Source organism: Girardinichthys multiradiatus, chromosome 3 (genome assembly GCF_021462225.1).
Source record: "Girardinichthys multiradiatus isolate DD_20200921_A chromosome 3, DD_fGirMul_XY1, whole genome shotgun sequence".
NCBI classification, from domain to species: Eukaryota; Metazoa; Chordata; class Actinopteri; order Cyprinodontiformes; family Goodeidae; genus Girardinichthys; species Girardinichthys multiradiatus.
Window position 1 is genome coordinate 43,136,399 of NC_061796.1, and position 25,543 is coordinate 43,161,941.

The following is a 25,543-nucleotide window of genomic DNA, read 5'->3' on the forward strand; positions in this document are numbered from 1 at the left end:
AATTGTCAGGGATGACATCTGTGGAGCTCTGTCTGCTGAACACAAGCATGTTCACTAGAATCTTTTTAGTTCTTGTGATGCGAAGGGCATTTGGATTTGCTCCTCAGGTACTCCAGTAAATGTTTCCTGTCAAATTTGTCATTGCCAAATATGAGACCCTCACCAGTCATGTTGAGCTGCAAATAAAACAAAAGGGATTATGTACATTGTGATCAGGAAATTACAAGATAAGTTGTGAGATTAATTGTTGAATTTGAGAAATTACGTTTGTAGATCAAACAGAGAAGCTAAATTTCTGACATGCGATGAAGGTTTACAAAAGCATATGCAGTACATAAGATTATATGGATTGTGTCTGCACATTATTTCTGATTTGATGTATATTTACACAACATCACTAGGGTTAAAAAGAGGTTGAAAAACCACATATAGCTGCATTGAATTAACACAGATTTGATCCTATATTGCAATGTTCTGCTGTGCTCTGAGACACCAAGTAATGGCTCCGTGTAGATACTATGTTGACCGAATCTTGTTTTTGTGGTAAACTAGTATATTCAGTTCACAAATACCTCAGTCTTTAAATCTCAAAGGAACACCTGCGAAGGTCTTGGGGAATTAAAACGAGCGCGTTGATGGTGTCTTCATTGGTTTTACTAATTCATTGGTTGGTCGATTGTTGATTAGATCTCGTAAAGAAAATTAAAGATAACAGGTATATTTTTTGGGCTACTTCACATCTTTACAAAAGCTGCATAGAAAATAAATGTCAAGTTATAATAATTTGTCCAAATCAAGCAATTACATTCTAAATCAGAAATGTACTAATACATATGTAATTGCTGATAATAAGTGTTGGTTTTGTCAGGTTTAAACAACCTACAATACTTATAACATCACAAAAGGAAGAGAAAGACAAAGAATTAGTTATTTACTCGCTGCGAGGAGAACGGATAGAGATGTTTTCAGTTGCAATCTCTCTACCGCTCTGAAAAACATCTGTCCGACCCAATAGTTTTTATGTATGTATTGGGAAGACTGTTGTATGTTTATATATAATCTATACAAAATCTGTAAGGTAACAAACAGAACATTAAAAATGGAATTTAATATTAATCTCTGTACTGAATATGAGAACAAGACTCTATTGATTCTAAATTTAGAGGACATATTATTAGTCAACGTTATGTGAGCCACATACCTGCAGTGCCACCCTCACTCCGTAGCGGACGTAGGTAGCAATGTGTTCACAGTTGTTGTGAAGGATGCCGTATATTCTGCAGTTCTGATATGTCTCAAGGATGCGTTTAATTATGTCTTTGTCATCTCCTTTACTGTATGTCTCTCCTGTTAAGGGGTCTGTATAGTCATCAAGGTAATTGTTCACCTCCGGCTCTTCGTTCATTGTTAGTTTAGCAAATTTACACGATTTACCGTGATATTTCTCTGTAAACAAATAACAAAAAATAAATTAGCAGGTTAACAATCTAATTTATAATTATTATATTATTATTATTGCTGTTTAGGTATACTTACTTGCTTGTTCATAAATGTCCTGCCCTGCCTTTTTCCCACAAATATTTACATCTCCCACATAGACCGCGAAGTGTTTGTATCGAACTCCAACTTTACATCTTGTTTTATAAGAAATGATGTCTCCAAATTGGAACTGTGAGTGGAAGAACATGCATAGTCCCAGCACAACATTTAGAATAAACAGAATGTGATCAAACTAACTGAAACAAAAACATGTTGGATATATTTTAAAGTGGTAGCCTTAATAAACTGATGAACTTACTCCACTCATTTCCAGTGTTGTGATCATCAGCAGAAGGATCCCATCCACCAGGGTAGCTTCCTCATTTCCTAAGCAGTCAAGGTCTGAGATGAACATGTCAGACTCGTGAAACTACTTTTTAACTAAGGTCATAAGATTTCACAAAGCCATTTTCTATAATTCAAAAGAAAGGACAATATATTTCATACACATTTTAGTGTTGAGCCTAATATTTTAGAGTTAATCCAGGAAAGAAGGAGTTTCAGAGGTCTTACCTTCATCTGAAGGACTTGGAGTTTACTGAATCAAAGGAAATCGCCTCCTTATATACACTTTTGAACAATACTTCTGAGTTGTTCTCCCCATGTGTCCAGTTCTGTCCTTCAGCAAACCGCAAATGGATATCTCTTATCAGCTTTTATGTTTGCAGCATGTTTGCTTGGTTCTGAACAGACTCAACCATGAGCAGTACAGTTTCTCTCCCCAACTGCTCGTTTTGTTCACAACCAGTATTTGTCACCTCCTGCAAGATAAGCAACATTCACAGGCAGTAGGATCAGTAAACGAAAGTGATTAGCATGTATCTACCGCTCTTTGTTTCTGCAGGTAGAATAAAATGTCACTGAATTAATTGTCTATCATAATATGTCTCAGGAGCTGTTAAAGGAGCTGCTAGCAAAGATAAACTACCACCTGTACTCAGTCATCATCAATGGGAAGTTAAAAAACCCTCTACAACGTTCTGTGCCACTTTTATGATAGATTTCGGTGAATTTTTATACATTATTTCTAAATTTGTATGTATAATTCTGACTCTTTATAGATTAAGGTAATAATATGTCCACCTAGTTTTTGTTTGAAAAAAATATTAATGTTTTATGGGTTTTTCATCCACCCTAGGAAATGAGATAAATCAATCATAATAAAAATGTTAAACTAACTATAAATACTTTATGTATATAAGTTTATGTGAACCTGTGTTTCAGTCCCTCTTTACCATGAAATAGAACCAAATTAAACCTCAAAATGATTTAAAACGTTTAGGGATTCAGTTAAGGAGCGTTTAGGCTCATTCAGAGTGACTGTTAAGAGTTAATCCCTACGAAATATGCTTTATTGTACTTCATGTATGCACACTGACTAAATGTAAATTATGCAAATTCTTACTGCTGTCAATTGCAGCATCTCTTATGCAGTGCCTCACAAAAGGTTTAACACCACTTGAACTCACATTTCAACACAGAGTTTGATGTTGTTTGTCAAGGTTTTGCGAGACACAAAGAGGTGCGTAAGTGGGAGAATGGTTTGTAAAAAATCTGTCCTCTATATTCTAATACACCTAAATAAAATGTAATTCTTGTTTACCTGCATGTAATGTACTCTCAGTAATAATACAGCTGCTCTGTGAAGGTCTCCAAGGTTTGTTAGAAACCTTAGTAAGCAAACAGCATCATGAAGACCAAGAAATGCATCAGAAAAGTCACGGATAGAGCCATAAAGACATTTTAAGCAGGATTAAGTGATAAAAACAAAACTATTGTTAATAACATCAAGAGAAGTGGCCCATGGTTACTGGAGGAGCTGTGGAAATCTACTGCTCAGGTGAGAGAATGTCAACAGAGAAATAAAAGTAGTTGCACTCCACAAATCTGCTTATGGAATATTATTGCAATAAAGACGAGAGAGATCCCATTTAAAGTTTGCCACCTCTCGTGTATAATGTGGGCAAACAGGAATAAGTGAAACGTGGTTGCAGTATCATGCTGTGGGGATGATTTTTTAGCAGCAGGGACAGTGAAGCTGGTCAGAGTTGATGAGAAACTGGAGCTACAAACAGGCCAATACTGGAAGAAAACCTGTTAAGAGTCTGTGAAAGAGGAACGAAGGTTCACCTTCCAGTAGGACAACGATCCTAAATCTACAGCCACAGCTAGCATAAAATAGTTTAGAGCAAAGCATATTCATTTGTTAGAAAGCCCTTATCAAAGTCCAGATCTTGGGAATATGTGGCATGACTTGAAATCTGTGGTTCGTTAAGGGACTCCATTCAGTCTGACTGATTTTAAAGACAGGTAAAATGTCTGTGTTCAGATTATAGTGATAAACTTACAGATGTTTTGCACTGAAAGGTGGTTCTACAAAGTATTGACTTGTGTGATGTTATACAAATTCACTTCAGTTTTCAGATTTTTCTTGTATATAATTTTAAGAATGAAGTATAGCTTTCTTTCCACTTCACATTTCTGCACTGCTTTGTGTCGGTATAAGATAGATTGAGGTTTGCTTTAAATATATCACATAATATTAAAAAGGTAAATGCCTGTAAATATGGCTGCAAGACACTGCACATCCTGCTGTTGATTGCTCTGTAGAGTTAGTTTTGCAGAGTTTGAGTTTTAAACAGTTTGGTTAAACTTGTATTCCTGTCCCCCAATCCTACCTACCAGCCACTCATATTTGTATTCCTCGCTCTATAATCTGTCTTTTTTAGAAGCAAATGTCTAAGATGAACAAAAAGATGGAAAGAGTACTAGAAAACAAAACATAAAAGCTTCAGCTGACACACAAACGACATAAATGAAAACATTTTTAAGGAAACAAAGTCATCACATACGGATTCATCGTGGTGCCCTTCTATTCTCAGATAGTATTTAACACATGCAAGATTTTTTTTTTTATTCAAGAAAGCTCTTTCAAGACTCTTACCTTCAGCAAAATAGTGGACACCTACTGAGGAAAAGAGAAAACCAAAGGTACACCTGAATAGTCCTGCCACTGTTTCCCAGATTCATTTGAATGAGCCAGCCTCCAGTATGAGATTAACACTTCTTGACTTTTTCATTTGAGAACATCAGTGTTAAGCTAAAGGAAGGGTTTTATTTATTTAGGCTCTGTTAAGTTTTCTTTCAGGTTCCAAATTTTATTTTGTACATTTAACTTTCAGTTTATTGTTTTGATGCTAGAGGTCTTCCTCATTTCTGCTACTGGGAGAATTGTTTTTTTATGCATTGTGGGATTAGAATAATGTTGCACTGGCTATATATAAACTGCTCTTCTATCATTTTTGGTGGCACGGTCAAACTCCACGTACATATGACATTTGCATCTATTTTGTCATGCTTATCTGTTTGAGACAGTAAAGAGGGATGTAGGTAATTCCCTGGCAATTATGCAAAAGCTAACTTTATTACAGGTTAATTTAGGTATATGGCAGCATGCAAACAAAAGTTCATTTTATTCTCCCGAGCATTGATTCTTCTACTGTAAATACTGTTAACATATTATCTCGAAAACTAAAGTGTTTTAATCTCAAAAACATGAAAAAACCACCGGACATCAGTTAATAAGCTAAACTGTAATGAATGCTATCAAAGGTATATGTTTGGGTGAGTGAACTTGTAATGGCTTTTTAAGTGCTATATCTAAAGAAAACAACATTGAGTTGATTATGTATTTTTCAGATACCTGAGCTCTTTTTTTAATCTCTAAGAGGACATAGAGAAAACACTCAAACACTCATCAGTGGGAATGAAGTGAACTGGTAAACCTTTAAAAATAAAGATGCACAGACCTTATTGAAGGTACCTCTGGCACAAGCCTAATTAAACTAGCTAAAGCAACATTTAGTTTCAGTGCTCCACAGTTTCAAAACAAACTCCATGAAAATTTTAGATGAGCAGAAACTGTGGCTCCTTTAAATCACGACTGCAACGTTATTTACTGCAGTTTTATCATAAAGGCTGAGGTTTATCAATCAATCTTTATCATTTCTTAGCAATTCAGATCAGCATTTAACCGTTTCTTCTTTAATGATGCTTACATTTTCAATTAAATATTTTTATGTAGTCATTGTTTTTACTGTAATTTTCTTGACCCCTGAACCCTGGTGGATGAAATGGCAGTTCAGAGTGTGCTGTATCCAAGCATGTTTATAGAGAGTTGACTGGAAGGAAAAAAGTATGGTGTGCACCCCAGCTGGAGTCAATGCTTCATCACACTCAGCTACAGAACTATGGAGTACTGTCATGGTCTGAAGGTCCATTCTAAAGCAACCAGGGTTTTCTTAACACTAGCAGTCCCACAGGATAATCACCTTTGTGCCACGCCACACTGATGCAGCAATTCTTGCAAGTGACACGCCATTGAAGTGTTGAGTTCATGCCCTGGACATACTTTTCTGTATATTCAATGCATTTCTGTATTAAAAATCTTTTTTTTTTTTTTCATTAAGCAATAAAAAAGTTTATATTATGCTTTAACATGAAGCTGAGGCTATGGGCAAATTATTTAACTCAGAATGTCTAGACTGAGTTAGAGTTTTTTAAACACTCATCCCCTGATTTACAACTTTAGGTTACAACTAATATGTTAATCTAAGATACTTTAAATTATATAAATGTCTTTTGCTGGCTTGTACGCCAGATACCATAATAATCAGTAAGTCAGTCTAAAATACAGTGTACATACTTCATTTTATTAGTAACTGCACACCCTCATAGACAATAAAAGAACTTGCTTATTGATTTTAATTTAATATCTGATGTGACATTTAGAGGGAAGAACATTTAAAACATGTTTAGCCTGCTGGGTCAGAGCTGCAGGATTCTCTCAAGTATTGCCCCAAAGCTTGTGTATTGATCCTTGGGTTGTTGAAACAAAGACCTTCACCAGTCAGTTTAAACTGTCAAAAAAGACAAAGTGATTAGACAGAATACATAAATTCTTAAACAACTAATATTCACTCTAATAACATAAAGTTAAGAGTAACCCTGGAGGAATATAGTGTGTTAAGTATGAATTTAACATTAAAAATAATTTTAATGGATCCAAGCAACACGAGCACTACAGCTGTAGGTATATACATTAGTGGTAAGACTTTAAGACGTTATAATCTGTTTTATTCCTCCAACATTTTTCTAAAATATTCTGTTTATACATCTTTAATGAAACACTTACCTGCTCTGCTATTTTATGTCCATAACGCACATAGTTAGCATGGTGCTCACAGTTGTTGGACAATAAGTTATACCGATCACAGTTATTATTTGTCTCTATGATCCGTTCACGAATTTCATCATCAGTTCCTCTTTTAAATGTTATTTTTGTTTCAGGGTCTGTATAGTCGTCAAGGTAATTTTCTACTCGTGGCTCTTCGTACTGACTTAGCTCTGAAAATACACATTGTGGTGTCGGACCAGACTTCACTGTAACAAACAAAAAGAAGAAATAAGGCGGAGGTACGTTTTACAGTTCAAAATAGTTTCATTGTAATTATGTATTGTAGATGGGCCTCCTGATTATCTCAAATACCTCTACATTAACTGTGTCACTCTTTAATTTCTAATTGTTCTGTCAGCTGATTTTTTCTCAGCACTTTCTTTTTTTTTTTTACTGTTAAACTTGTTTTGAGGACATTTAATTTATTTAGCTGAAGATTCTTCCTGCTTGTATCTTGGTTTCTTCCCATCTTTGTTGTAACTATTCTGAATATGTCCTCATAATTGTACTTCTGTTTCATGATTTTTTCTTTTTTCATGATTCTTGCATCACATTCTTGCTCTTGCATTTTGTATGGAAGATTCCTGTTATGCCACACACTTAATAGATTTGCCTGCCTTTCAGTTTGCTTTTGTTTCCTGATTTCAGGATACAGACACACTATGACATTCTTATATGTCATGGATAAATTTCACAAAATGGGTCTTTTAGAGTGTTTCCAGGGGTCTGATACCTAAACTGTTTTTGTCTCACACCGCTTTGTAATTTTATTCTTCCTTATGTGATGTTATTTCTGAGTTTGTGGTGTACTTATATCGTTCATAGATGTCCTGAGCATCAGTTTTGGGTAGGTTATGCACGTTTCCTTTCCCCACATAAACAGCAAAATGCTGGTACCTAAACGTTGCTCTGCATCTCGTTTTAAATGAAATCGTATCTCCAAAATGAAACTGTGAGTGGAAGAACAGAAAACATCAGATATGCATCAGATAACCAAACCTTCCACAATAGTTTTTATTAAACTGCAGTAAAATGAACTCAAACACATTAGTTAGTCTTAAACAGATCAAAGTTAAATGAATTTTGCCTCTTACTCCATTTGTTTCTAGTATTCTGTTCACCACAAAGACAACCACAACCACCAAGATCAGGCTCCTCATTTTTGTGGCAGATAAGGACTGACTGAAAAAAAAATACAAATGCACAGAGACTGAGAATCAAATGAAAGAATGAAAAGCATAAGTTTAGATGCAGTTTTGAGGAGGAGTAAAGGCAAAAAGTGGACATTCTTTGCACTCTTAAACATTCCTAATAAACCAAATAAATATAAACCCTAGAAATTGAACATTTTAGTTTCAGTTTAATCTTATAAACAACCTATTTACTGAGAACATTATTTGGCCTTCTGCTATTTGGACATCTGCCTTACTATTTTTCTGTTGTTAATGATCTGAAAGCAAAATTCTCAGATTAAATTATTTTTGAACGTTCTTTGTATGATTTAAGGTTAGGACATTTCTTTAGTAACAGAAAAACGTTAGAACTGAGATATGAGAATTTGCAGTTAAAGAGTATTTTGTTCTGTTGAATAGATAACCAAAAATGACCAAACTGCTCTTACCTTCAATGTTGAAGGAGGGAATCCTGCTAAAGAAGCTGGAGACATGGCTTTATATAACCATAAGAAAAGTAGATATGAACTACCCTTAAAAAACGGGAAGCCTTTATCCCACTTTCTCATTTGCATGAGTTAATATCACCTTGGTCACATCCTTTTTTATTTTGTATTGTTTTGGATTTGAGAACCTCACATCCAAAACAATACAAAATAAAAAAGGATGCGCCCAAGGTGAACAAGATATATTTATTTTAAAATTAACACAACTTAAAAAACAAAGTTGAAAAGTATTCTGTTAAGGTGTGCAAGACCGTTTCTCGATTTTGAATAAGTCAATATCAAGTAGAAGATAGGTCATTGGCACACTCTGCTTTTATATTTTTGCATTTCAAATGTTCTTTAGTAAGGCTCACCATTGTATTTTCTTTCTCTCCGTGATAATGTATTGTAGCGTGCTAGCTTCTAAATTACAATGAATAATTTGTTTTTTTTTCGGATGTGAGTACCTGTTCACATCACTTAATGCTGCTAATTCAAAACTGAGGAAACAATCCCCTTATGTTGACAGCAGAAAACTACATGTTGACTGATCACTATGAGAAACACTAAGTGAACTACATAAGATCTTATAAGGGAACCATTTCCTCAAATGACCATCTGGTTTCAGTGCCTCCTTTCTTGTCCTTCGTGCAGTTTTTGGGCAGGCACTAATGATTTAAATGCAAAGTCCAACTGAGCACAAAACTATACCAAAATACAGGCAGGCTCTCAGCAAATATTGATCATGCACATCTAAAAAGAATTGTGCTCAACAAAAAGAGCAGCAGGTAGTGCACAAATGCAGCTTTACTTCTATAGGCACACATACAGTTAAACAAGATGGTTTTTTTTATTGTAAAACTTAAAAGCATTTTTAAAAAGTATTAAAGCAATCTCATAAGATCAAACTATATATTTAAATTTGTATTTTAGTGCATATTAGTTTCTAAGTGCAAGGGGCCTTACTTTATTTATTGAAATGTTTTGTAAGCATAGAATCTGCATAGAAAAGCATGGAAGAACTCCAACAAAATAGGTCGTAACACAGGTTGCTTTGAGAATGAGTAAGCACTCAGATGGCTCATTGATTTCCAGTACAGTACAATGTTTAGTTTATACACAATACAGACCCTTTTAAAGAATGTTAAGTGGTCGAGACTTATGCTTATGCTTGTCAAGAAATTGCAAACCTACAATGCACTCTTAAATTGTAACTTTAAAAGTAGATGCCCATGTGGATCATAGGGAAGATCTCGTCAGCAGCAGGGAGTCCGGAAGAAGAGCTGATCGCTTTTTCGAATTGCTGCCGAGATTGAATTTTGTTAACAGTATCGAGCAGATAGATACTGAGAGATTGCTTACTTTTGGAAGTGGCGGTAAAAGGTATAAACTGGTATGTGAATGGTTCAGAATGGATACACAGGAGGACAATATGGACTTTGAAGAATGGATGCCAGTACGTAGAGGGAGAGGACAGGGAAGAGGTAAAGCAGAAGAAGGAAAAATGTTAGACAGCCAAAGGAGTAAAAGAGAGCTGAAAGAAAACAGTTCTGAAGAAGAGAGAGTAGTTAGAAGGAAAATTGGAAGGGAAGAATGTAACATAATACTCGTACTCGTCGTCTTCCGCTTTATCCGGGACTGGGTCGCGGGGGCAGCAGACTCAGCAGACTCAGCAGAGACACAGGGCATCACGAGGGACACAGTCGAATGCTTTCTCCAGCTCTATACCCTGTAGAGGGTATAGAGCTGGTCCAGTGTTCCACGGCCGGGACGAAAACCACACTGCTCCTCCTGAAGCCAAGGTTCGACTATCGGCCGGACTCTCCTCTCCAGGGAGGCTGAGGAGTGTGATCCCCCTGTAGTTGGAACACACCCTCTGGTCACCCTTCTTATGAAGGGGGACCACCACCCCAGTCTGCCAGTCCAGAGGCACTGTCCCCGACCGCCACGCAATGTTGAAGAGTCAACCATGACAGCCCCACAACATCCAGAGATTTGAGGTACTCAGGGCGGATCTCATCCACCACCGAAGCCCTGCCACCGCGGAGCTTTTTTTGATGAAAGAGTCCAACCCCGAGTCCCCAGCCTCTTTTTTCCACCAGGAATGCGTGATGGCAGGATTGAGGAGATTCTTGAAGTACTCCTTCCACCGCCCGATAATGTCCCCAGTCGAGGTCAGCATCTTCCCACCCCCACTGTAAACAGTGTTGGCGAAGCTCGGGGAGGCCATTCCTCCCGATCACGCCTCTCCAGGTGTCACTGTCATTTCCCACGTGGGCGTTGAAGTCCCCCAGCAGAATAATGGAGTCCCCAGGAGGGGCATTATCCAGCACCCCCGACAGGGACGCCAAGAAGGCCAGGTACACCGCACTACCGCCCGGCCCATAGGCCGAAACGACAGTCAAAGACCTGTCCCCAACCCGAAGGCGCAGGGATGCGACCCTCTCATCCACTGGGGTAAACCCCAACACTAGACAGCTGAGCTGGGGGGTGACAAGCAAACCCACCCCAGCCTGCCGCCTCTCCCCTTGGGCCACTCCAGAGTAGAAGAGAGTCCAGCCCCTCTCGAGGAGATGGGTTCCAGAGCCCACGCTGTGCGTGGAGGCGAGTCCGACTAGTCGATATCTCTCAACCTCTCGCACAAGCTCAAGCTCCCCCCCCCCAGCGAGGTGACATTCCACGTCCCTAGAGCCAGCTTAAGCATCCGGAGATCGGGCCGCCAAGGTCTCCACCTTCGTCCGCCGCCCAATCCTCTTTGCACCAGTCCCTCACGGTTCCCCCTGCAGGTGGTGGGCCCACTGGGGGATGGCCTCGCGTCTCTCGTTCGGGCTTGGCCTGGCCGGGTCCCACAAGGAGCAACTATTGCTCATACTTCTTTAATGACTTCTGGTTTCTGTAATTAAATATACTTTACTAGTATGCTTACATCTTATTCATGACTCTGTTGTACAGTTGAGGACCTGATGAAGTACCTGGACCCCCAGTTCACTGACCACGTCACGTGCCTTGATTTCGTAGTCGTCATGAGGGGTTCTTGAACCGCTCTTTGTCTGACCTAGAGCGTGTTTGCCATGGGAGACCCTACCAGGGGCATTTAAGCCCCAGACAACATAGCCTCTAGGATCATTCAAGCACTCAAACCCCTCCACCACGTTAAGGTGATGGTTCAAGGAGAGGAAAAGAAAAGTGTAAGATAATAAAATTTTATAATCCATGTAAAATATTATCATTCGAGTTGATGGATGAATTAATGGGGTACTTAGAAGGAAAAGTAATCTGGTGTGGAGATTTTAATGCTAACAGCACATTATGGGGAAAATGTAATGACAAGTTATTGAAGAAATAATGGAAATGAAAAATTTGGTATGTATAAATGATGGAAGAGGAACAAGAATTAATGTAAAAACAGGTACCGAGTCTGTGATTGATTTAACAATAGTATCAAATTGTTTAGCTAATAAGTGTGAGTGGGACATTGACAAAGATATAACAGTAGGCAGTGATCATTACCCCATTAAAATCATAACAGGAATATTAATAAATAACAGGAATACAGGATTATATAAAAGATGGAATTTTAATAAGGCTGATTGGGAAATTAAGTCAAAAGAAATTAGAAGAAATAGATGAGTCAATTGATATAATAATACGGATGATTTTGGCATACAGCTCATGAAAACCCAAAATTCCTATCTCACAAAATTAGCATATCATTAAAAGGGTCTCTAAACGAGCTATGAACCTAATCATCTGAATCAACGAGTTAACTCTAAACACCTGCAAAAGATTCCTGAGGCCTTTAAAACTCCCAGCCTGGTTCACTCAAAACCCCAATCATGGGTAAGACTGCCGACCTGACTGCTGTCCAGAAGGCCACTATTGACACCCTCAAGCAAGAGGGTAAGACACAGAAAGAAATTTCTGAACGAATAGGCTGTTCCCAGAGTGCTGTATCAAGGCACCTCAGTGGGAAGTCTGTGGGAAGGAAAAAGTGTGGCAGAAAACGCTGCACAACGAGAAGAGGTGACCGGACCCTGAGGAAGATTGTGGAGAAGGGCCGATTCCAGACCTTGGGGGACCTGCGGAAGCAGTGGACTGAGTCTGGAGTAGAAACATCCATAGCCACCGTGCACAGGCGTGTGCAGGAAATGGGCTACAGGTGCCGCATTCCCCAGGTCAAGCCACTTTTGAACCAGAAACAGCGGCAGAAGCGCCCGACCTGGGCTACAGAGAAGCAGCACTGGACTGTTGCTCAGTGGTCCAAAGTACTTTTTTCAGATGAAAGCAAATTCTGCATGTCATTCGGAAATCAAGGTGCCAGAGTCTGGATGAAGACTGGGGAGAAGGAAATGACAAAATGCCAGAGGTCCAGTGTCAAGTACCCACAGTCAGTGATGGTCTGGGGTGCCGTGTCAGCTGCTGGTGTTGGTCCACTGTGTTTTATCAAGGACAGGGTCAATGCAGCTAGCTATCAGGAGATTTTGGAGCACTTCATGCTTCCATCTGCTGAAAAGCTTTATGGAGATGAAGATTTCATTTTTTAGCATGACCTGGCACCTGCTCACAGTGCCAAAACCACTGGTAAATGATTTACTGATCATGGTATCACTGTGCTCAATTGGCCTGCCAACTGTCCTGACCTGAACCCCATAGAGAATCTGTGGGATATTGTGAAGAGAACGTTGAGAGACTCAAGACCCAACACTCTGGATGAGCTAAAGACCGCTATCGAAGCATCCTGGGTCTCCATAAGACCTCAGCAGTGCCACAGGCTGATTGCCTCCATGCCACGCCGCATTGAAGCAGTCATTTCTGCAAAAGGATTCCCGACCAAGTATTGAGTGCATAACTGTACATTATTATTTGAAGGTTGACGTTTTTTGTATTAAAAACACTTTTCTTTTATTGGTCGGATGAAATATGCTAATTTTGTGAGATAGGAATTTTGGGTCAATAGTGGCCTTCTGGACAGCAGTCAGGTCGGCAGTCTTACCCATGATTGGGGTTTTGAGTGATGAACCAGGCTGGGAGTTTTAAAGGCCTCAGGAATCTTTTGCAGGTGTTTAGAGTTAACTCGTTGATTCAGATGATTAGGTTCATAGCTCGTTTAGAGACCCTTTTAATGATGTGCTAATTTTGTGAGATAGGAATTTTGGGTTTTCGTGAGCTGTATGCCACAATCATCCGTATTAAGACAATAAAAGACCTGAAATATTTCAGTTAGTATGCAATGAATCTAAAATATATGAATGTTAAATTTTCATCATGACATTATGGAAAATAATGAATTTCATCACAATATGCTAATATTTTGAGAAGGACCTGTTGTAGATAATGGTACTCCTCAAGGAAGTATTATAAGTCCGTTATTGTTTTCTATAATGATAAATGATGTATTTAAAAAATTGGTAAGGAAGTCGGTTGCTTACTATTTGCAGATGATGGAGCTATATGGAAAAGGGGTCGTAATATCAAACTTATTGAAAAGAAAATACAGGATGAGATTATTAGAATAGTGCAATCTGCTGGGTTTCCTTAGACAGAAAAACTTTTTATCCAATTTGAATAAATAACTAACTCTGACTGCACTGTTCAATGGTTAGGATTAATTGGAATGTACAGGGGTTGGACAATGAAACTGAAACACCTGTCATTTTAGTGTGGGAGGTTTCATGGCTAAATTGGACCAGCCTGGTAGCCAGTCTTCATTGATTGCACATTGCACCAGTAAGAGCAGAGTGTGAAGGTTCAATTAGCAGGGTAAGAGCATAGTTTTGCTCAAAATATTGAAATGGACACAACATTAGGGGTGACATACCAGAGTTCAAAAGAGGACAAATTGTTGGTGCACGTCTTGCTGGCGCATCTGTGACCAAGACAGGAAGTCTTTGTCATGTATCAAGAACCATGGTATCCAGGGTAATGTCAGCATACCACCAAGAAGGACGAACCACATCCAACAGGATTAACTGTGGACGCAAGAGGAAGCTGTCTGAAAGGGATGTTCGGGTGCTAACCCGGATTGTATCCAAAAAACATAAAACCACGGCTGCCCAAATCCCGGCAGAATTAAATGTGCACCTCAACTCTCCTGTTTCCACCAGAACTGTCCGTCGGGAGCTCCACAGGGTCAATATACACGGCCGGGCTGCTATGGCCAAACCTTTGGTCACTCATGCCAATGCCAAACGTCGGTTTCAATGGTGCAAGGAGCGCAAATCTTGGGCTGTGGACAATGTGAAACATGTATTGTTCTCTGATGAGTCCACCTTTACTGTTTTCCCCACATCCGGGAGAGTTACGGTGTGGAGAAGCCCCAAAGAAGCGTACCACCCAGACTGTTGCATGCCCAGAGTGAAGCATGGAGGTGGATCAGTGATGGTTTGGGCTGCCATATCATGGCATTCCCTTGGTCCAATACTTGTGCTAGATGGGCGCGTCACTGCCAAGGACTACCGAACCATTCTTGAGGACCATGAGCATCCAATGGTTCAAACATTGTATCCTGAAGGTGGTGCCGTGTATCAGGATGACAATGCACCAATACACACAGCAAGACTGGTGAAAGATGGTGATGAACATGAAAGTGAAGTTGAACATCTCCCATGGCCTGCACAGTCACCAGATCTAAATATTATTGAGCCACTTTGGGGTGTTTTGGAGGAGCGAGTCAGGAAACGTTTTCCTCCACCAGTATCACGTAGTGACCTGGCCACTATCCTGCAAGAAGAATGGCTTAAAATCCCTCTGACCACTGTGCAGGACTTTTATATGTCATTCCCAAGATGAATTGACGCTGTATTGGCCACAAAAGGAGGCCCTACACCATACTAATAAATTATTGTGGTCTAAAACCAGGTGTTTCAGTTTCATTGTCCAACCCCTGTATGTACCTGACTGTTGTGAAGTGCCTTGAGACGACGTGTTGTGAATTGGTGCTATATAAATAAAACTGAATTGGATTGAATCTACGAAGGAAACAGTTAGCAATAAATTACTGGATAAACTTACAAAGCAATAATACAGATCATCCCACACGTGATATTTTAAAACCATGCTGGAAAATGGAAAAAAAACAAGTTAAGAGTTTTGGTTGGATTATCAATAATATACCAGAACAATTTCAAATATATGAAAAAGAAATCAGTTCAATGTTGCCTTTGTCAGTGGTGACACCTTGGCTGTTACCAGAAGCAGTGGTGGATATGGCATTGATGAAAAAGGATCCAAAATCTAGATTAGATTCAAGTATAATACAGGAATATATAAACAATTACTATCATTATTTACACAGACGCATCCAAAACAGATGGAAAAATAGGAGTAGCATTTATAATACCAGAATTTAAAATAAAAGTAGGAAAAAGAATTACAGATGCATTATCAGTATATTCAGGAGAATTATTAGCCATATTGCTAGCAGTGCAGTGGGTGGAGGATATAAAACCATTAAAAACAATCATTTGTTCAGACTCAAGTTCAGCATTATTAAGTTTAAAACATAATCATTCAGAGGGTAGACCAGACATTTTGTTGGAAATAAAACATACTTTATTTAGAATACAAAGGATGGGATTAATATTAGTGTTTTTATGGGTACCAGCACATGTGGGAGTTGGGGGGAATGAGATGGTGGACAGGATGGCAAAGAAGGCAACACAAAACAACATTAGCTTTATAATTAATATTACGTCAGAGGTGAGAAATATAATTAAACAGAGAACCAGGAAAGAGTGGCAAAAAAGGTGGGATGAAGAAAAGAAAGGAAGATGGTTTTATAGAATCAACAAGATAGTAGGAGAAGTAAGAACTGGAAGAAGGAGCAGAAAAGAGGAAAGGTTAATTACAAGATTAAGATTTGGACATACAGGACTTAATTCTACATTGTTTAAGATAAAGAAACATAATACAGGAAAATGTGATCATTGTAGAGAGGAGGAAACAATAGAACATGTAATACTGAAGTGTCAGAAATATGAACAAGAAAGAACAATTTTGAGGAGAGAATTTGAAGGTATTAAAGAAAATTTTATTTTGATAGATACTTCGCAAAGAAGTTTAGGTAGCAAACATATTCAAATTACAGTTAGATTTAAAAAAAAAACTAAATGAATAAATAGAATTTGATTGTTGTAATAGTAAATAAGATTTAAAACTATGAAGAACCACACTCCATACCCGTCGGTGGCGGTAATGCACATCATAAAGTTATTTGCCAACCGCCAAAAATAATACAAGAAGAAAAAGAAGAAGATGCCCATGTGAGGATTTGGAGGTTGTATTTACCTGTTAGCTACTTTTTAAAAGTGACTTTTGAAAGTAGGAATTGGGTCAATAATTATTCCTTAAGTACTTAAATTCGGTCACACGACTTATCAATTATGAAGGGATGTTCTGAACCAATGACAGCTTGTCATACTTCAGAGTAACCAGTCTCATTCTGCATAGACGATCTTTGGTTCCGTGTACGCACCAGTAGAAAGGCGCCTGCTGACTGGGGAAGTACGGGACGTTTTTGTGCGAGGGCGGACTGTTATGGACAAGACGGCCGTGGTGAAGGTCGGAGCCGCAGCCAGCGCCGGTGTCTGTGTCGTGTTCGGCGGCGTGGCGCTGGCCCAGTACCTCGTAGCGAAGAAGAAACGCGCAGGGAAGAAAACGAAGATCATAGAGATGGTGAGTTAAAGTACTCTCTAACTGCGTTGTTAAACAGAGAAACGTTGAGAGGAAGTGGGATGTGTGGGTTTCAAAATAAAGCTACGCTAACATTAGGTTGGAAGGTTACCCAGGCAGATGGCGAAACTTATTATAAAGATTATGACCGGAAAGTAAACCACGACCTTGTTTTATCTTTACGCTTTTAAACTTGGTCGATGCAGTGCGCCTGCGCACCGGGTCCTCGTTGGAGGTCACCAGCAGCCTGTTTTCAGTGAGCACATGGAGCTACAGCCTTCCTGTTTCTTTCCACAAAGCTGTGACAGCTGAGCTCTTGGTCAGTAATATCCTCAGCGAACCTTTCACAGCCCTGAAAACAGCTTGATGTTGCTGTGTTTGTTTGAACGGGCTTCATTCAGGTTGGGTTATACAAGCTTCCTCAGCACAAAAATATATAACACTGGTTTATATGGAAACTGGATTTAACATCCCTCATATATGAATTCATATTCATTTAATCGGCATTTCACTGTATACAAACAGTATCCGTTTTTTCTGAGAACACAAATTTGTAAAAACGTTATATTGATAAAGCACAACTAGATTAATCATATAAAACGAGAACAATAACATAAAGTGCCTAACCGTTTAGGCTTTTAACTGAAAGATGCAAAAACAGTGTAGCAGTCTAGTTTCTGCTTTTATTTTGTAGTACCTTTATCCATTTTTTTCCATGAGTTTTTAAAAGCTCATAGAGAAAGTGTGAGGCATATCTGACAGTGTTGAGAGTGCTGTTCCTATAAATGTAAAACATGTCCTTGACCATGCGTAGAAACATACTAATAACCTTTTCAGCTCCCCTCACTATCCTCTACAGGGCTTCAAATTTAAACTTAAACTGTTTAATGTAATAATTGTTATTTTCCTTTCTGCTGAAAGAGGAGGAGTTGAAAGGTATGAGGAAGGACCTCCTCCTTGTTCTGTAGAGCACCTTGGTGGTCTCAGTCTACGACTGAAGGTGCTGCGATAGGAGACCAAAGGGGCATGCAGAGGGCGTGACTCGTTCAGGATGTGGAGCAGTTTCCCCAGCATCCTCTTCTCAGACACCTCTGCCAAAGGCTGCAGTTCCACTCCCAGGGCAGAGCCAGCTCTCCTAAAGAGCTTATTTAGTCTGTTGGCATCAGCTGTCTTCACCCTGCTGCCTCCACAACCCACAGCACAGAAGATAACACTAGAAACCACTTAGTGATACCACATCTGCCGCATGGTCCTGCATACTCTTTTTGCCAACCCCCTGCAGCTCTTTAGTTTTTCCTGTTTTGAGTTGCAGGTTGTTCTGTCCGCACCGCTCCACGAAGCCTGCCACCGCGCCGCTATATTCAACCTCCTGGTCGCCGGTGATGCAGCCCACAATGGTAGAGAACTTCTGAAGATGGCAGGATTGTGTTTGTACCCGAAATAAAAGGTGTAGAGTGTAAACAGAAAGAGCCAGAGGATCGTCCCCTGAGGAGCTCCTGTGCTGCTCAATATGATGTCCGAGGTGGTATTCTGCAACTTGACATTCTGTGGGCGACTAGTGACGTAGTTCCCAATCTAGGTGACCAGGGAGTCATTCACCAGCATGTCCAGGAACTTACTGCAGAGTAGAGCAGGTCTTATGGTGTTAAAATCTCCGGAAAAGTAAAAAAAACATGAGTCTTAAATTGTTGCCTGCCCTGTCCAGGTGCGAATAGGCTCTGTGCAGCAGGTAGATGATGACGCAGGTAGATGAAGCTCTAATACGTGGCTGGTGTGCAAACTATAGGGTAGTTGTTCTTTGGCACTGGAAACCAGGGATGTTGTTTTCCACAGAGCAGGACCAGTAATCATATTCAGGTGGTAAATGTGCCAGAAAATATCACATAGCTGCGCTGAACATCCTATCAGGAGTTTGGTAGACAAGCCGTCCGGACCTGCAGACTTGTCTGGACGTAGGCGGCTGAGCTCCATCCTCGCAGCATCCCTGCTGATGGTGATAGAGGGGGAGCGGTGTGAAGTGGGCAGGGAATGAGGTCTGAGGTGGAGAGGCGGCGGGTCTAGGAGGTACGATGTACCCCGGGGAGGTGTTGGAGAAGTGGGTGATGAGTGGGCAGAGCCCACAACATCAAACCTGTTGGAAAACAGGTTTAACTTGTTTGCCTCCTGTTGGGCTCCCCCCATGTTTGTCGTAGTGTTTGTTCCCAGACCTGTGATGCTTCTCATTCCATTCCACACCTCCATGGTGGTGTTTTGGGCCAGTTTGCTCTTCATCTTCCCCCTGTACTGCTCTTTGCCTTTCCTGATCTTATCCCTCACCTCAGTCTGCAGTCTCCTCATCTCCTCCTTGTCCCACTCCTAACGGCAGTCTTCTTCCTGCTCAGGGCTGCAAACTGTTTTGTGGGTGTTAAATTATCCATGCAGAAGGTAATATAATCCGTAATGCAGTCCGCGAGTGAGTGAATGTCCTCCACATGTGCATCACAGAAAATGTCCCAGTCAGCCACCTCAAAGCAGCCCCGCAGGGTCTCCGTAGCCGCCTCTGTACAATTCTCGTGGTCACTGGCTGCCGCTGGACTGCAGGGATGCACTGGGTTTGAGGTAAACTAAGTTGTGGTCTGATTTTAGAAATAATTTAAACATAGTTCAGATTCATAATAACATTGTTTGAGGTATAAAACCTCATGAGAAACCCTGAGTCCCCGATGGTATCTTCCTTCCCGTGAAACTGGCATGCAAGTGAACATTTTTAATATTTTTTGCTTTAGTCTCCAATATTGTATAAGACAACTCTGGCTACCTAATGGTACCTAATCTTAAAATTAATTAACATCATTAATCAGATCAAATCTACAGTAGACACATTTTCTGAAATCGTACGCTACTAAACATTTTACTCTGGTGTGGACTAATAATCGGGATTGAATGAATGAATGAATTAATTTAATCTTTATTTCGAACATATGAATAACAAATTTCAGCTTAAGAAATGTGATAAAATAAAAATAGGATTAATAAGCAAACTTAAAATAAAACCTTCATATTCAGTTTGAAAAGGAACAGGAAGAAGCCAGGGCCTTTTAAATCATTGCCCTATTTGACTCAGGCATTGGATTTAATGCCCATCCACTAGGGCTGTATGATATCAGGAAAACACGTTGATGAATATAGCAGTAACGATGCAACCTGCAATAAATGGAGAAATAATAAAAAGGGCTAATGTCTTTCTGCTTTGGGTTCATAGCAAACATAGATCCCAGATAAGGAATCGTCTATTCTGCTACTGTAACAAATATATTATTACCATCTTAGCAGCAAGGATTAATTACAAAGTTGCTTCAGGAATACATCTGCTGTTGCGGGAATGAAACAACTTAGTTGGAGTTTCTTAATAACTGTAACTTGTTGCTTCATCAAACATTTTTATGATGCATTAAATAACTGTAACCAAATATATTATAGATATAGACATCTTGAATGATCGGTACTCCAATAATTAGCTAACACTTTTGCCAGCATGCTTTTCCTACAGTGTTCTGATCCACGTCAGACGGACAAAACGGTTGGATGCATTTCCCCCCTATAAGTTTGGTCTGACTCGCACTAAGCTGTGTGGATCAAACTGTGTCGTCTTTTGCTATGATTAGATTATAGATGAACAAATGTGATGACACCAGCACCACATTCTGTGTCTGTAAATCAAGTTTCAAGATAATCTGTGAGTCGGTGTACAAACTTTTTTATCACAGACATTGCAGCTACCAATGTGGTCACAGTAAAAGGAAACTGGTCACAAGATGCCTTAATAATATCATCTGAACCAGGCCTGCCTTTCCTCTTCAGCTGCTGGTAACTGTAACCTGGATGCTGATTGTTTTAGGTTATTTTAATTCTGCTTGCCAGGTGTGTTTTGGTCTGCTGGCCTCTGGAGGGCAGAACAGAGTAAAATGTCCCTCTTCTTCAAGACCTCTCTGCTTGGCTCTCTTGTAATTTACAACTGGACGTAAAATTACGCCCAAACTGGATTAGGTTAGTTGGGTTTAGTTTAGGTTTGGTGACTGCACTGCTGTGAATCATAGCATTATTTTATTTACTCCTGCTATGTGGGTGTGACGATAAGAAACGTGCTGTTCTGGTAACGAATACTGACAAACAGGAGCTGCAGAACCGAATGTTCTGCAGTTAAAACAAGATGAGATCAGAATGGGTTCTCCCTGCAGGTTCGCCAACACTTCTTCTCTAGAAGGCTTTATCATTAGCAGCAGAAAGTTTTTATTATCACAGACTTTGCAGCTACGAGTGCGAGTACAGCTCAAGGGAACGAGTACGCCTTAGTCCCTTATCATGTTACAGATAATCATAATAATATTCATACTAACTAATCCCTGTATGTCGTCATGCTTTTATATCGAGTAGAAATCTTCAGTTCTGTGAAGCTTTTATTTGATCTGCTTATTTTCTAACTTGGGCGACAGATAAAATGGGATCAAACATCTGGTTTAGAGAGAAATAGGAATATTTTCTTCCTCTTGCTGTTTCTCTGTTATCAGCAAGCCTTGACATTAACTGGAGGTTGAGGTGAGGTGGAGACATAATTGTGTTTAGTCAGGGTATTTGCTCATGTAGTTAGGCTGTAGTTGTGCATGATCTTTAAACAACACCCCGTGCAGGTTAATAACTGTCATTGCATAGTCCACGGAGTCCAACAGAATTCTGGTGCCGGAAAATTGACCATTTTGTAAACAGTCACTTGTACTGTGGCTCTGATTGGAGACTGCTGCTTGCTTAGGTCTCACATTTAATCAGTTGGACACAGAAGAAACAATGTTTTGTTTTGTCTGTATTTGGGAGGTTTGATGATTGAAGTTGTCTGCCAGAGTTGTAATTCCACCAGCTGAAAAGCTTTTATGCACATGAGAAAGCAAAGAACATCTCATATAGTACAAGAAAATCTGCTTTCCAAGACACTGATGGTGGAGAATGTTCAAGGTTCAAGTGGAAAACCAGCTACATGTTCACAGGAAAATGTAAGATAACATTTTGGGAGGAGGGATCAGATAAATCTATCATTTAAAAATGCAGAGCTAAGCACACCTTCAAAGTGCTTTTCATTCTGTAGCTGTATGTTCCTTCAGTCAGCATTTTATAACAGACCGGATCCTGATGTAAGGAAAATGTTACAGGATCCAGTTCAGACTCCTGCTCATTCTACATATGTCAAATCATTTCCCACTTATAACTGATTTCATTTATTCTATTAAGACGTTAGAAACAAGTTTAGAGTTTGATTCAATCTTAACCCAAGTTAGATTTTTCTCAATCAGCTTCTATGTTAGTTTTGCCAGTGTTTTTTATGGTTCTGCAGGGTTCACTAACAGTAGAGAGGATTTTATCGGAACAGGAGTCCAGAGCTGCTATGTCTGTGTGAGAAAACCTTGCTATAACTGTGGTGAGGTGTAATCTGAGAGTGTTGGACTTCATGGTTAAGATTTACGGTATCCACAACAGTCCGAGTGAAAGGAATTTGTTCAGGTTGTTTTACAGTAACATCCACAGCACACAGCTGAGAGAACTGAACCATGTTCTGTGTTAAAATAACCCTCATACTCGTACCCGTCATTTTGGCAGCAGTCTTAGCGGAAACGCCCAGACGTCCCTCTCCCCATACACCTCCTACCTTCTGGGGGAAGCCAGAGGGCATTACCAGGCCAGCCAAGAGACCTAGTCCTTCCAGCGTGTCCCGGGCCGTTCCCTGGGCCTCCTCCCAGTGGGACGTGCCTGGAACATGTCCCAGGGGAAGGCGTCTGAAGGGCATCCAAAACAGATGCCCAAGCCACCTCGGTTGACTCCTAACGATGTGGGGGAGCAGCGGCTCAACTCGGAGCTCCTCCCGGATGGCGAACTCCTCACCCTGTCTCCAGGGGTTTGCCCGGCCACCCTGCGGCGGAAACTCATTTTACCCATTTGTTTCCAGGATCTCGTTCTTTTGGTTCATTCCAATAGATGAAGGTAGGAACATAGACAGACTGGTAAATTGAGAGCTTCGCCTTTTGGCTCAAGTCTCTCTTCACCACAACGCCGCATTACTGCGCCGGCCACACCAATCTGTCTGTAAATCTCCCACTCTATTCTCCCTCACTTGTAAACAACACCCTGAGATACTTGAACTCCTCCACTTGAGGCAGGAATTCCCCTCCAACCCAGAGAGGGCAAGCCCCCCTTTCCCAGTTGAGGACCATGGCCTCGGACTTGGAGGAGCTGATCCTCTCCAAGCCGCTTCACCCTCGGCTGCGAACCGCCCCCGTGCATGCTGTAGGTCCTGGCTCGAGGGAGCCAGCAGGATCACATCATATGCGAAAAGGAGAAACAAAATCCACTTGTCCCAAAACCAGACCACCTCCGACCCCTGGCTGCGCCTAGAAATTCTGTCCATGAAGGTTATGAGCAGGAACGTTGACAAAGGGCAGCCAACAGGCACCAGGAACAGGTCCAACCTAATGCCGGCAATCTAAACCTAATAAAGGGCCCCTTAATCCTGGAACAGCCCCCGCAGGGCACCACAAGGGACAAGGCCGAATGGCTTCTCCAGTTCCACAAAACACATGTGGCCCAATTGTGCAAACTCCCATGAACCCTCGAGTAACCTCTAGAGGACACCCTCTAGAGGTTAGAGCTGGTCCAGTGTTTAACTGCCGGGACAAAAACCACACAGCTCCCGCTAAAGCTGAGGTTCAACTATCTGCTGGACTCTCCTCCACAACACCCTGGCATAGGCCTTCCTGGGGAGGCTGAGGAGTGTGATCCCCCTGTAGTTGGAACGCACCCTTACATTTATATTTAGGCTGCTAGGAAGGCTTGGGTAAGTTCCACCGATCATTCCACCGGATCCGGTTCATCAAAGCTGCAGGAGAAATAATGGATGAAAAAGACAACAGCCTGCTTGTTGTAGCATGAGTCAGTCTTTCATCAGACATTTTCTGACATCGTGTCATTTAAAGGTGACTGACGGATTACATTTAATAAACGTGAACTTGTAGAAATACGTATCGCTGTGCTGATGGAAAGATTTGAATCTACTGGATGCGGAGTGTTTACCTTATTTACTGCATAATTTATAGAAATTCCTGCTTCAGTTTTAATTAGGTTTCCCTCAGTCTATTCATAGTTCAGAGCAGTTATATACTCAGTTCTGGTGTGACCTGTATTATTGGCTGTTGTCAGGCAGCTATTCCCTATAAAAAGCAGGTTGTTGTGAAAGCGTAACTCACACCCAAATTAACTTTTTATTATTATGAGTTATTAATTACTCTTTTCAGACTAGGCATCCGGAGGACCTTTTTTCAGAGAGGCTCGGTAGTTTGGTCACAAGAGCTCGTAAAATGGTCTGTTTTAGTCATTTACTTTGATATAATCCTGAAGGCTGGGTCAAAGTTAAAAACAGTGCTTTAATTTATCCAGCATTTACATTGGTTGGACCTGATTTTCAGATTTTCTCTGTCCATTAAAGTACATGTTGTTTGTTGATGCATTTAGTGATTTGAAAACATGGAATCTTTCAGTTTAGCTGCATTTTTTTTGAAGACGGGCAAATATTATCGGGGCCTGCTTTAGCAATGAATGGAGATCTCAAAATACGACCTAAATATAGTCTACAAATTAAAAGCCTAAACGGAGTAATTTATTGCAGAATTAGGACATAAAGTACTGCTGGAACTCAGTCAGTGATGGAGATGGTTCTACTTTCAAAATAAAGCTTATTGATATTTTTGAAATCAGAGCTTAACATTCCATAGTTAAGCCCATAAAGGGATTTTAGCATAATTCCTAAAATTAGGAAATAAAACAATGCCAAACAAAGTCCTTGTATGGTTGTCTTTCCTTGATGCTTTACTAATTCCTATCAGTTATTAAATGTATTAATTCCTATCAGTTATTTAATTTATTAATTCCTATCAGTTATTTAATTTATTAATTCCTATCAGTTATTTAATTTATTAATTCCTATCAGTTATTAAATGTATTAATTCCTATCAGTTATTTAATTTATTAATTCCTATCAGTTATTTAATTTATTAATTCCTATCAGTTATTAAATGTATTAATTCCTATCAGTTATTTAATTTATTAATTCCTATCAGTTATTTAATTTATTAATTCCTATCAGTTATTTAATTTATTAATTCCTATCAGTTATTTAATTTATTAATTCCTATCAGTTATTAAATGTATTAATTCCTATCAGTTATTTAATTTATTTTCCTATCAGTTATTAAATGTATTAATTCCTATCAGTTATTTAATTTATTAATTCCTATCAGTTATTAAATGTATTAATTCCTATCAGTTATTTAATTTATTAATTCCTATCAGTTATTTAATTTATTAATTCCTATCAATTATTTAATTTATTAATTCCTATCAGTTATTTAATTTATTAATTCCTA

At 39.7% G+C, this 25,543-nt stretch overlaps 2 protein-coding genes across 6 annotated transcripts in view; one reads left to right on the forward strand and one right to left on the reverse strand.

The window, feature by feature from the left end:
* LOC124865549 (phospholipase A and acyltransferase 1-like) lies at positions 1 to 24,257 on the reverse strand. Of its 5 annotated transcripts, none has more exons than XM_047360728.1 (5): positions 6,734 to 6,975; positions 1,799 to 6,458; positions 1,537 to 1,669; positions 1,202 to 1,446; positions 1 to 176 (listed from the first exon to the last, which is right to left on the reverse strand). In XM_047360728.1, the coding sequence occupies exons 2-5, from the start codon at positions 1,892 to 1,894 to the stop codon at positions 66 to 68; spliced, it is 585 nt and encodes a 194-aa protein (XP_047216684.1). In that variant the 5' UTR covers positions 1,895 to 6,458; positions 6,734 to 6,975; the 3' UTR covers positions 1 to 65. The 5 variants fall into 5 exon arrangements, 3 of the variants coding, with proteins under 3 accessions (XP_047216684.1, XP_047216686.1, XP_047216685.1); XM_047360730.1 differs by lacking the exons at positions 1 to 176; positions 1,202 to 1,446; positions 1,537 to 1,669 and adding exons at positions 7,590 to 7,725; positions 7,870 to 7,957; positions 22,777 to 24,257 and having other exon boundaries at positions 6,231 to 6,458; positions 6,734 to 6,981; XM_047360729.1 differs by lacking the exons at positions 1 to 176; positions 1,202 to 1,446; positions 1,537 to 1,669 and adding exons at positions 7,590 to 7,725; positions 7,870 to 7,957; positions 8,397 to 8,456 and having other exon boundaries at positions 6,231 to 6,458; positions 6,734 to 6,981.
* The window catches only part of nt5c3a (5'-nucleotidase, cytosolic IIIA), a 16,448-nt gene continuing 7,612 nt past the window's right edge, over positions 16,708 to 25,543 (forward strand). Inside the window, exon 1 of the mRNA XM_047360726.1 lies at positions 16,708 to 17,105. Within this exon, the coding sequence (XP_047216682.1) occupies positions 16,968 to 17,105 (138 nt within the window). The 5' untranslated portion in view covers positions 16,708 to 16,967. The remainder of the gene's footprint in view (positions 17,106 to 25,543) is intronic.